The sequence below is a fragment of the Molossus molossus genome, unplaced genomic scaffold (genome assembly GCF_014108415.1).
Source record: "Molossus molossus isolate mMolMol1 unplaced genomic scaffold, mMolMol1.p scaffold_m16_p_3, whole genome shotgun sequence".
Taxonomy (NCBI): domain Eukaryota; kingdom Metazoa; phylum Chordata; class Mammalia; order Chiroptera; family Molossidae; genus Molossus; species Molossus molossus.
This window is the reverse complement of record NW_023425366.1, coordinates 117,701,665-117,714,618: the sequence shown is the minus strand read 5'-3', so window position 1 is coordinate 117,714,618 and position 12,954 is coordinate 117,701,665. Positions and strand designations below refer to the sequence as shown.

At 51.3% G+C, this 12,954-nt stretch overlaps 1 protein-coding gene across 2 annotated transcripts in view; it reads right to left on the bottom strand.

Annotated features, from left to right (window-relative positions):
* SRL (sarcalumenin) overlaps nucleotides 1-12,954 on the bottom strand; it is a 42,182-nt gene that overhangs the window by 6,037 nt on the left and 23,191 nt on the right. Inside the window, exons 2-6 of one of the 2 annotated variants that reach the window (XM_036280646.1) lie at nucleotides 10,096-11,073; nucleotides 8,038-8,139; nucleotides 6,887-6,982; nucleotides 2,642-2,758; nucleotides 699-932 (exon numbers count right to left, since the gene is read on the bottom strand). In XM_036280646.1, coding sequence (XP_036136539.1) covers nucleotides 699-932; nucleotides 2,642-2,758; nucleotides 6,887-6,982; nucleotides 8,038-8,139; nucleotides 10,096-11,073 — 1,527 coding nt within the window. The remainder of the gene's footprint in view (nucleotides 1-698; nucleotides 933-2,641; nucleotides 2,759-6,886; nucleotides 6,983-8,037; nucleotides 8,140-10,095; nucleotides 11,074-12,954) is intronic. The other variant, XM_036280647.1, reaches the window with a different exon arrangement.

Genomic DNA, 12,954 nt, shown 5'->3' with positions numbered 1-12,954 from the left:
TGGTAAAGCAGGAAGAATTAACGGTCAGGTTCAACCCAGCCCCAGGTCAGCCAGAGGTCAAGTACACCTGGACTGAGATCCAATTAACCCAGGCCCTTGATCAGCCAGGACAGCCTGGGCCTCCTAAAGACTGCTCAGCCCCAGTGTGGACCTTGAGGAGCTCCTTACAGAGAAGATCAGCTTCCTCTTGGGAAAATAATGATCACCTCCAAACCAGATCGGTCCTTGGGGAGGTAAAAGGACAAGGTACCCAACACCTAAGTGGCACCCCAGTGACAACAAGAAGGGGCTGGAAGCAGAGAACACGTCCTCTGGTATTGGACAATGCTGGCCACATTTCCTCTTCCCTGCCTGCCTACCACCCACTGTCGAAAAGAGTTTTCTTTTTTTTTTTTTTTTATCCTCACCCGAGGACATTTTTCCATTTTTTTTTGTTCAGACAGAGCGGGAGGGAGAGAGAGGAAGAGAGAGAGAGAGAGACATCGATGTGACAGGGACACATCGAGTGGCTGCCACCCTCACGACCAACCAGGGCCGGGGACAAACTGCAACCGAGGTACATGCCCTTAGCGGGAACCGAACCCGGGTCTCTCTGTACCGCAGGTGGACGCTCCAACCGCTGAGCCAAACTGGCCAGGGCTCGAAAAGAGTTTTCTAAGACAAAGCTCACCCTGCGTCAGAAATGAGTGCCAAATTACCTCTTTCTTGCTGCTTTCGGTTCTCAATGATGCCTGGTGTATCCACAAAAGTGACCCGCTCTAGAAGTTTGTGGGGAACCTCAATGCCAATCAGCTTTTCCAGGAAATTCTGGCCAAACTTCTCGAGGGGTGAGAAGGACCGGGTACTGTCAGCAGCCATGACAATACCCTCGATGGTTTTGAGCTTGGGCCCGTGCATGAGGACCGTGAACTCAGAGGTGGTGGGCTCAGCGCCTGCACAGATAAGCACAAGGTTAGTAGGAACAGTCATCTCTGGGGAAGAGACCTATTGCAAAGTAGGTGGGTGACCAAGGCATTTCAGGGAGGGTTTGCCACAAGAATTTGATACTATGTTTGCAAAACTAGTGACTTTTTTTTTAAATCCTCACCCAAGGATATTTTTCCATTGATTTTCAGATAGAGAGGAAGGGAGGGAGGGGGAAAGAGAGAGAGATAAATATCAATGTGAGAGAGACATATAGATTGGTTGCCTCCCATGTGATTCCGACCAGGGCTGGGGATTGAACTGCAACCGAGATACATGCCAGATGAAACCCGCAACTCTTTGGTCCATGGGCCAACACTCTAACCACTGAGCCAAACCGGCCAGGGTGTGATTTCTTTTTTTTTTTCATCCTCACCCGAGGACATTTTTCCATTTTTTGTTCAGGTAGAGTGGGAGGGAGAGAGAGGAACAGAGAGAGAGAGAGAGAAACATCGATGTGAAAGGAACACATCGAGTGACTGCCACCCGCACAACCAACCAGGGCCAGGGGCAAACTGCAACCGAGGTATGCGCCCTTAGCGGGAACCGAACCCGGGTCTCTCTGGACCACAGGCCGAAGCTCTAACCGCTGAGCCAAACCGGCCAGGGCTGATTTCTTTTTTTTAAATTGTGATAATATATATAACATGAAATTTACCACTTTAACCATTTCACGTGTACAGTTCAGCAGCATTAAGTATATTCACCTTCACCTATGACCACCATGCATCTCCAGAACGTTTCATCACTCCAAACTGAACAGTATCCATTAAACACTAACTCTCCATTTTACCTTCCCCAGCACCTGGCAACAACCATCATTCTACTCTCTGTCTCTATGAATTTGATGACTCTAAAGACCTCATATAAGTGGAATCATGTGACAAATCGGTTAATTTTGTCCTGTCCGGTACCAAAGGGCCACGGGTTTGATTCCTGGTCAGGGCATATATCCAGGTTTTGAGTTTAATCCCAGGTCAGGGCTCCTACAGGAGGCAACCAATCCATGTTTCTCTCTCACATTGATGTTTCTCTCTCACGCACGCTCTCCCTTCTCTCTCTAAAATCAATAAAAATATATTAATAAAAATGGTTTATTTCAGTTAGCGTAAAATCCCCTAAGTTCATCCATGTTGTAGTATATATCAGAACTTTATTAGAGCCCTGGCCGGTTTTGCTCAGTGGTTAGAGTGTCGGTCCATGGACCAGAGAGTCCTGGGTTTGGTTCCCGCTAAGGGTTCGTACGTGGGTTACAGTTTGTCCCTGGCCCCAACTGGGGTCGTGTGGGTGGCAACCAGTTGATGTGTCTCTCTCACGTTGATGTTTCTCTCTCTCTCCCTCCTGCTCTATCTGAAGATACATGCAAAAATGTCCTCAGGTGAGGATAAAAATAAAAAATAAGTAAAAGAACTTTATTACTTATGAAGGTTGAATAATATTTGGCGATATGGATGGACCACATTTTCTTTATGCATTCATATATCGATGGATATTTGGGTTGTGTCCACCTCTTGTGTATTATGAATAATGCTGTTACCAACATGAGTGTAGCTGCTGGTGACTTATATGTGCTTTTCCGTATTATATTGAAGACACATATAAATGTTTTAATTTTTTATAGCGATTCTACATATGACATTGAAATACCAAGAGTCACACAAGAAAATCTCACTCTTACCTGTATAAAGCTGGTAACGAGTATCTTCTAACCCAAGGAGGTAGTTTATCATGGTGGATTTGCCAACGCTCCACGGTCCCAGGAACAGCACCATTGGCTTGGAAGTGATTTCCCCATCTGTAAGCAGCAGGAGTGAGGTGGACGTGAGCTAACAAGTTTCTCACTACAGGAGCAACACAGCCCTTCACACTGACTCCCAGACAGTCCCTCTAATTAGGTTGTGGAATTCTATGTTGGACCAGACAGCATGTAGCAATCAGTGGCACATCTCGTGCTACGTAAGTACAATCACCCAGTTAAAAAACACCAGAAGACACCATTTGGACCTTGCCAGATGCTTGGCACACTAGCACCAGAAAGAGGCACTAAGTCAAGTCAACAGACACTGACACAGAGCTTACTCTGAATGAGGCCTCCCAGTTCAGATCTGGGAGAGAAGGGTTCATAAAAGGAGAGCAGAGAGCTGCCACATGGGGAGCGGTGAAAACTCTGTCTGGATTGGTAACAGAAGAAAGGGTATGAGAGAGGCTTGTACAATCTTAGGCAGCCTGTACTCTGATGTTACCTGTCCCCAGCCTCCCTCCCCTTAGCTGTGCCTCTTGAAATCCCATCTCAGGCTCAGCCCAACCCTGGGCTCTGGGGCCAGTCTCAAATATTATCCAAAGTCCATGACATATTTGCCAGGTCCCAAGACCAAGCACTGACTAGGCAATTTTGGGGTTCATGGGCCCTGTGTCTGATATTGGAGAGAACACTCTGCATGGACCACTTCACTTGGTATCCCTAGAAGAAAAAGAATTCTCCAGTGCTTTCAGAACCAGGGGGCGGCAGGGGGAGGAAGAGAGGCTTTTGACATGGGACGCAGCCACCCTTATGCTGGTTTTCAGGCCCCAGCTCTTTCAACCCTTGTCTGAACCACATAGGGTCAGCTCTGCATAATTTAGTGCCTAAAATTCTCTGGACTTCTTTGTCTCCCTGAACCTGGCAGATAGATAGGCCTCAAAAGAGCAGGAATTCCATTTATTTTTTCTGTTTTAATTTATTTAATTTCTTGGTTCAAAAATCAAAATGTAAAAGCCCAGCTGGAGTAGCTCAGTTCATTGAGCATCGTCCTGTTCACCGAAAGGTTGCCAGTTTGATTCCAATCAGGGCACATACCTGGGTTGCTATCTGATCCCTGTCAGGGCACATGTGGAAGGCAACTGATTGATGTTTCTCTCTCACGCTGATGTTTCTCTCTCTCTCCTTTACTCTCTCTAAGCATGTCCTTGGGTGAGGATTTTTTGTTTTAAAATCAAACTATAAAAAGGTACACAAGCCCTGGCCGGTTTGGCTCAGCGGTTGGAGCATCGACCTGTGGACCAGAGAGTCCCGGGTTTGGTTCCCGCTGGGGCACGTACCAAAAAAAAAAAAAAAAGTTACACAAGTGAGAGGTCTCACATCCCTGTCCCCAATCTGCCTAGACCATAACACCCCCTACATATTCTTTCAGATCTTTCCATGCATATATAAGCAACACTAGCAGAGAACGTATTCCCCATCTTTTTTTTTTAATCCTCACCCGAGGACATTTTTCTATTTATCTTCAGGTAGAGAGACAGGGAGAGAGAGAAACATTGACATAAGAGGGACACATCGACTGGTCGCCTCCCTCATGACCCCGACTAGGGCCGGGGAGGAACTGCAACCGAGGTACATGCCCTTGGCTGGAATCGAACCCATGACTCATTGGTCTGCCTGCCAGTGCTCCACCGCGGAGCCAAACTGACCAGGCCCCCCCCATCTTTTTTTTTTATAGAAAAAAGAGTATGATATTCTTTTTCTCCACCTTGCTTCTTTTTTTTTTTTAAATCCTCACCCAAGGATATATTTCCATTGATTTTTAGAGAGAGAGAGGGAGAAAACATCGATGTGAGAGAGAAACATCAATCAGTCACTTCCCATACACGCCCCTACTGGGGATCGAACCCATGACCGAGGCATGTGCCCTAACCAGAATCAAACCCACAACCTTTTGGTGCATGGGACGATGCTCCAACCAACTGAGCCACTCAGCTAGGGCTGCACCTTGCTTCTTGATGCACCAGTTTTTTTTCTCTAAGGTGAAACCAAGTCCTAGAAGACCAAGATGGTATCTAGTAAGTGGCAGGCGCATGTATATTGCCTGAAAACAACACCGTGGCCCTGCCCAATTAGTCACTGGCATCTCTGTGGGTATCAACCCCTGGCTCAGGGACAGGAAGAGAAAGGCTGAGAGGGTGGCAGGAATCCCCAGTGACACTGAGATCCTACAAAAAGTCTATTTTACCCTGGCGCAGGCTGGGGACAACAAGGGGAACTGGAGCTTCAGCTGGCAGCTGAGACCAATCATTACCAGGCCTTTCCCCGGCTGCTCTCTCAGCCCTCCGCAGCAGGGGGCGTTACTGACACAGGCAGGAGGCCACAGGTGAGACACTGGAGCGGAGGTTATGCATGAGACTGCCCAAGGGCACAGCCGAGCCCCAGCACTGGTGGGAGAGGAGGAGAGAGAGACCAAGTCTGGAAAGTGAGCTCAGGAGTCAGGATGCCCTCCCTGCAGAGTGCTATTCCTGGGGCTGCCCAGGGCCTCGAGGCCAATCTGCTAGCTCAGGGGAAGGCAAGAGTGGAGGGCAGGAAAGCAAATGGGAGACTGGGACCTCACACCAACACCTGCTCTTTGCTCTTAGGCTTGCAAGAAACAATAGAGATAATTGTGAAACAGGGCCTTCTCTCGGAGAAGGAGAGTTATAGCCCTAGTTCCAGCTGTGTGATCCTGGGTAGCCCAGCATTTCTCTGGATGTCCAGTCCCTCTTCCGGAAAGCAGGAATAAGGTAGGGTATACCCTGTCATATCCTATCCACTTCGTAACCATCAAGAGCATCCCATGAGATAATACAGAAGTAGCCAATTAACACAGAAAGATGTGTAATACCACTCACCATTCAAACAACAAGTTTTCAAAGATGAATAATACTTAAAAACCTATCACTGCGTGGAAACAAAAGCTCTCATATCCTGTCATTGTGGGTACAAATTGGTACAACCTAAAACAATTTGGGAACAACTATCAAAATGTTTCATTTCCAGTGTTCCACTTCTACAAGTTTATTGTACACATATACTTGCATGAAATATGTAACAATTATAATAGTGCTTTAATATTTTTAAAAAGTGGATAATGGCAAAGACCCCAGTTCTCATCAGTAGGTGGAGGTTTTCAGTGCATCCATGCAAGGATCAGAAAGGGCAAGAGGAGCTACACACACAGTTTTGTGACATGATCCCAACTTTGTAAAGGAAACATGAAAAGACATGCGTGTAGATGCTCACGTATGCAGAGGGACTCTGTTCATGAGAAACGATAACAGTGGGAGTCGGGGAGTGGACTTAGAGAAGTGAGAAATCAAGAAAGGGGTTTTCATTTTACAATGTATACTATTTTACACTATTTGAATTTGGGGGGTTATTTTTGGCAAAAAGTATAGCATATTTTATTATTTTGAAAATTAGTTTTTAAAAGACTCCGGACAAGTCTGGCCGGTGTGGCTCAGTGGTTGAGCGTCAGCCCACGCACCAACAGGTCGCCGGTTTGATTCCGGGTCAGAGCACATGCCCAGGTTGTGGGCCTGATGTCCAATGGGGGGCATGCAGGAGGCGGCCAATCAATGTTCTCTCTCATCGATGTTTCTATCTCTCTCTCCCTCTCTGTTCCTCTCTCGCTCTAAAAATCAATAAAGAAATAAAATAAAATAGCCCTGGCTGGTTTTACTCAGTGGTTAGAGCATTGGCCTATGGTCCAGAGAAATAAAATAAAATAAAATAAAATACTCTCGACCCGAGGGAAGCCGACCAGCTGACCAGTGGAGTAAACAAGAAGAGGGAAGGATTCCAGGCCAATCAGGGGACTTAAGACATGATCAGTAAATGAATAGGAAGCTTGGTGGGCCCGTGAGCACGCAAGGGGTAGAAGCTGGCATCACTGCCCTTGGAAACCAAAACTGTACTGTGCTTACAAGTGAAATGCTCTCCAGAAAACCCTGTGCAAACGATGGGGTACTCTTGCAGTGAAAGGATGGTTTCTGTGACTGAGGTCTCCAAGAACTTAGGAGAGCTCAGCTGCAGGGTCCTCAAGCCCACCACACACAGAGCTCAGGAACCTCCTGCGCATGGGGGAGTGTGGACGGGTTGGAGGTACCAGCCCGACCCTGGGACGCGAGCCAGCCATACCTGTGATCTCGTGCTGCCGAAGCTCATTGTATTTGTAAGACTGCTCCAGGGGTTTGATGGACGAATGGTAGATCTTTCGAAGCCGCTGCAGTACCGCTGGGGACAGAGAGGATGGGGGTGGGGGCATCAGGCAGGGTGCACTCCAGACTGCTGACTGCTGTGGACCAGGTCACTTCCCAGGGCAGCTCCAGCCCTGCCTAGTGGGGAGCCGAGAACATCTGCAGCCCAGCAACTGTCCTTATGTTAGCGTTCGAGGGAGCTGGTCCACATCCCAACCCTCAGAAATCTTTAAACCCAAGGTATTCCCTCCCCATCCGCTAAAGCCTCCTGGGCTATTTCTTTTTAATCTAACCACCTCCTCCCTCCCTCTTCTAGTGTACCCTGAAGCACCACCTCAGCCTTCTGAAAGCCCTTTCCATGGCAGGGAAGAACCCCATCTCCTTCTCTCTGCCCCCACCGCTACTTGTGTTTGCCTTAGGCTCAGAGGACAAGGAGGTGTGGGCTAAGCAGGCCTGCAGAATGGCCACCTTGGCCTCTAGCCACACTCCCTGGGGCCCCAGGAGGATGCAGACATCCCAAGTATCTTCTTGGGGAAAGCATGACTCCAGGGAGAAGTGACTCGCAGAGGGGAGGCTGGGAGCAGGGTGTGAGGCCCAAAGTGGGGGAGAGGGCCTGAGGCTCAGAGCCCACACCCTGCACGGCCCCTCTCTAGCTGTGCGCCAGAGCAAAGTTCGGCCTTGCCGTGAGCTTCTCTAACTCAGCTACGAGGAGACAGTAAACTCCACTGAAAGCCTTGGATTATGAGGGTAAAATGAAATATTGGGCATGCAAAAGCTTTATAAACTGTAAAAAATCAAAGCAAATGTGATTAACTTAATCAACGCTCCTCCCCAGCTACTGGGTGGAAGCTGGCAGCATCCCCAGACACAGCCCTGGGATTTGTCCTCCACCCTTCCACTGGCCCCTCTGCCTGGATTGCCTGACCTCCTCGCTGCCAATCCAGAGGCCTGGGGCCGTGGACAGCGCTTGCAGAGCCTCCTCCAAGAAGGCCCCTACCTCCAGGCTTTCCTCCCTGAGGTGTTCACTGGCCTCAGAGCCCCAGCCCCCTCCCAGCCTCAGCCCCAGGCCCGGCTCCTTCTTCCTCTGGTTACCAGAGTAATCATCAGCTGGCTTGTCCTCGTTCAGCATCAGAGTTTTCTCGATGTGGGAGCGGTCCCTGAGTGGGGCTTCTTCGCTCACATCCTCCGCCTCTTCTGGGGAGGGAAGCAGAGAGCAGGGTTAGAGCAAAGCGAAGAGTCAGCTGGACTCTAAGGCCCTAGACATGGAAAAGGGCGGAGCCTTGAGGAAGTGCTGACAGAGGGTTTGCCAAATACAACTCTAGGAGGGACTTTGAAAATCCCAATTCAACTTCTCTGAAGCTCCACAATCCATTTTATGTAGTCAACAAATATTGACTGAGCACTTGTGATGTGCCAAGCACCGAGCGTCGTGCTGGGGATACAAAGTGTCCAAACAGACACAGCTCCTGACTTTGTGGCATATTCCTACAGTCTAGTGGAGCAGGAGGGGAGGTCCTCAACAGTAATGTAATAATTATAAACGGTAATGTGGCCATGGAAGGGAAGATTCCAGAAGCTATGAGGACCTAAGAAGTGTGCCTAGGAAGTCTTAGCAGGGGGTCAGGTCCTGGCCGGTTTGGCTCAGTGGTTGGAGCGGCGGCTTGCGAACCAGAGAGTCCCAGGTTCGGTTCCCGCTAGGGGCACGTACCAAAAAAAGAAAAAAGAAAGAAAACAGAAAACTTCCCAGAGTGGCCACCTATGAGCTGAGATCCGTTGTGTGAAGAATTAACTAGGTGAGGATAGGGACAGGAGACAGAAGTGGATTAGCAGGAAGGATGGCTGGGCCTCAGTGAGTGAGGGGTGTGTACTGTGGGGCAGGAGCTAACCATACAAGGTCTTAGAGGACCATAGGAGTCTGCATTTCGTCCCAGGGGTACTGGTAGCCAGGGAGGGGTTCTAAGCGAACTGACCTGACCAAATGAGCATGTGATCAGATTTACAAGGCTGCCATGAAGCATGCATAAGAGGAGCCACTGGGTGAAGAAGGGTTCAACTGTTGCTTCTGACCAAGGAGGAGATGCCCATGACTGCCTGCAGGTCCCCAGGGAGATCATTTCTACCCAACAGGCTACACAAAGGATTTTTAAGTAATCAAAAGTAGGATGGCCTTAGGCCTGTGGGGCAGAGGGAGACTGTTTCCACCAGGGATGGAAGCAGAGAAGAATCCATGTGTCTTGTGGAGCATCTCGGGACTCAGGCAGTCCACCCCAGACCCAGGACAGGGACGACAGGGAGAGGGAAGGTACTGGCTGACTGCCAGGGCCCTAGAGGGTACAAGTAGCTGATGAGAGGTATGGAAACTGGGTTCTGCAGGGAAACCATGGGAAGTCACATTGGAGGGTACAGATTGGCCCCAGCTCCTCCATCCTAAAGACTAGCTCTTGGTCCAGGCCAGCACCCTCAGTGGATGTGGCCATGGGCATCCTGGCCATGCCTAGGGTTCCATACATCCCAACGTCACCCAATGGCTTTGGCCCTGCCCTCCTCCTTGCCCATCCCCCAGGCCTGAGACAGCAGCTGCTGCTGCCCCAGGTGGACATCTGCAGGACATCAGTGTCACAGCCAGCCTAAGATTTCTTATTCCAATCCTGACCCCAGGCCCAGTTCACCCCATCTAACATGGCCTAGCCTTCAAGGGGAGGCCCCATGTGTTAGTCCACTGATGTGGTCCTCGGGGGGTGGGGCTCCCGACCTATACCCACTACCCATACATCTCCCCACCAGCCTGCACAGGGCCTCAGACCCTTTCACTATGCCCCTTGTCCTCCAGGCTAAGGCACTCATTGGTGTTAAACTATATCAGGGATCCTAAAGAGCAGACACCTGAGGACCTAACTCAGAAGTGACCAGGTTCCTCTGGGCCCTCCATGGCAGGGCTCCTCACTGAGTTCCTCCAAACTGGGAAGAAGTGGTTCATGAGCAGCCCGAAGACACCCCCTGGGCCGGGTACCCTGGACCGGGCCTCTACCCCGAAAACCCGGGCTGGCTGGGGCTCTCCCGACCCACCCTGTCCCTGCCTGTCCCACTACATACAAGACTTCCAGGAAGAACGCAGCTGCCCGAGTGCCGGAGCAATCTGTGGTCCCCTACCCTGAGGCCCCTCCACGGGCTCCTCTGCCTCGGCCTCCGGGACCTCGTCCCCCTCGGGCCCTGGATTCGGTTCCTCCGAGCTCAGCTGAGCCCCCTCGTCCCCATGGCTTGGGTTTCCTGCTGCTTCCTGGGGTTCCCCCACTTCCTCGGAGGAGCCCCCTGCTTCCTCTGAACTAGCCCCATGGCCGCTGTCCTCTTCTGATTCTTCTTGGGGTGGAACGCCTCCTTCCTCGCCTCTGCTGAGGTCACCACCCTCTTCCTCAGAGGACGCAGCTTCCAGATCCTCCTTCAACATCCCTGGTGCCTGGCCCTCCAGGGGGCGGTCCTCCTGGGCGCCCCCTGTCTCTACAGCTGGGCTGGGCTCGCCCTGGTCCTCAGGCCCCTCCCTGGCTTTTGTGTTCACGTCCATGACTCCGTCTGGCCCGTCTGGCCCCTGATCAGATCCTGGGATGCCCTCGCCTGCTGTCTCTACCACCACAGGAAAGGCCCCTGTGCCTTCAGGCTCTGCAGTGCCCGCAGCTGCTCCCTGCGTAGGGTTGTCCCCTAGGACCTCCTTGGCTTCCTCAGTGACCACGCCATTCCCAGCCTGTCCTTCTGCCTCCTCTGCTGGGCCCTCTCTCACACTGAGCTCTGGCCTCCCCTCTTTCCCCGTTCCCTCCTCCCCTTCTGGAGGGAGGGTGCTTGCTCCTGGTTGCTCCACAGGGTCCCCGGGGGGAGCTGAGGCTGAGGTATTGGAAAGGCTGGCTTCAGGGTCAGAGCCTGGGCTGGGGGCAGCGGTGGAGGCCCCTGCAGTAGTCTTCTCCGAGCTCTCAGCCTCCCTGCCATCTGGGGAGTGAAGGAGCAGGTTCTTCTCTCGAGGGGCCGCCTCTGCATAAAGCGCCCTTTCCTTCTCCTCTAGACTTGCATCTCCAGCAGAGAAATGATTCTCCAACAAATTGCCAACATCTTCTGTGCCACCCGAAGCAGAAACTTGCAGTTCTAAATGATTAGAACACGATTGGTCAGTTTCACAGGGTTGGCACTCGCTTTGCTTCTCAAAAGAGTCTAACTCGACCTAGCTCCTGTCTTCCGGAGCGAGGTGCGGGCCTGGCACAGTGGCACCTCCCGCCCTGGCCTTGGTAACTGCAGTGCAGCCAGCAGGGCGGGTGTTACTCTGCCCCACTCCCAAGACATAGAGGCCCTGGCTGGGGGAGTTACAGGCCCACCGTCTGTCACTGCAGTATCCAGCAGCTGGCACCCCCCCCCCCCAGTTCCTCCCCTGACCCTGACTGAGCCTCCCGATGGGCCCTGATGACTGCGCAGGGATGGAAACTGGGTGAGCCCTTCCAGTCCTTCCTCAACCTTGCCGCAGGCACGCAGGCACGTGCAGCCTGGCTTACCAGGAGATCTTTCCAAGATAGGACGGATGCCCTGTCAGTTCCTAGAGTCATTAACCAGCGTGCTTTTTATACTGCTATCAGCAAAGGAGTGCAAACAGGTGTATGCAGGCCAGATAATCTTAGGTTACACGGCAGAGTACTTAGGGGATTACTTGTGGCTCTCAGCCTTATTAAGTCACACATCCAACTCTGTCCCCTTAAGGGCAGGCATTTGCTGGCCTTGCTACCTTAGATTAGAGGGGACATGGCCTGAGGAGAAAAAGATATCCAAAACTAGAAGGGCCAGGGCTTCCCAGTGGCCTTAGCCAACCTCTTCTGAGGGTATCCCCTTCTAAAGGCTGACGGCTTTACCGGCAAGCTGAGGGCACAGAGAGAACCAAGCAGGAGAGAACAAAATAGGGCCTAGTCTGTGTCGAGCCCTCTGTCAAGGGACAAGTTTAATTTTTTTTTTTATCCTTACCCCAGAACATTTTTGCATTCATCTTCAGATAGAGCAAGAGGGAGAGAGGGAAGAAGAGAGAAAGAGAAACATCGATGTGAGAGAGACACATCGACTGGCTGCCACCCACAAGACCCCAACTGGAGCCGGGGACAAACTGCAGTCGAGGTACGTGCCCTTAGCAGGAGCTGAACCTGGGTCTCTCTGGACTACGGGCCGATGCTCTAACCACTGAACAAAACCAGCCAGGGTGGGACAAGTTTAATTTATTTGGAAAATGGGGTCAGAAGTGAGGGTTGAACCTATCCCTTTTGCCCCCTCCCAACCAGACTGGGACCTGTTTAAGGAGGCCTGTGGTGGGGGACCAGCTGCTGACTCATGGGGATGAGGAACCACAGGGCCCTGCCCTGGGACAGCTGGCATAGCCCCAGGCTCCCTTGACTCACAAGGATTCTTTCTGAGGAAGCAGCCTCCCTCCTTTCTGCTGAGTACATACACCCCCTCTCTCGGGCCACAGCCTGGTCTTCCTATCTCTGCCTCGATAAAGAAAAGCCACTCTTGGGGTACCCCTTCTGCCTTGGGATACCCACACACCTTGTGCCCTGAAAGCTGGGGTAGCCTCCAGGAACAAGAAACAAATATTTTCTCATTAGTCCCACCGGTGCAACGTATCAGATTCAGAAGAGTGGGACGTTGAAGCACCTTTTATTATAAAAGAGCCCCGTATAGTGATATAACCCTTCCCCAAGCACTTTCACATATGTGACCGCATCCAAATCTCCCTCATTACTGCCAGCCACTTTTCAGAGATGAAGATCCAGAGAAAGTCTTTGACTTGCCCAAGACACCAAGTGTCTGGCACTAGGTGATGAAACCCAGAACTGCCCACTCCTTGCCCAGGCCTTCCCTGCCACGGGGTATGTAGGGAAGACGGGATACCCCTTCCCATGGGTATCTCGCCCCTCTCTGCATGTACCTTCTCTCCAGGCTCACACTCCAGACCCGTCCTGGCTCCTGATTACAGGAACAAAGGTCTAAATC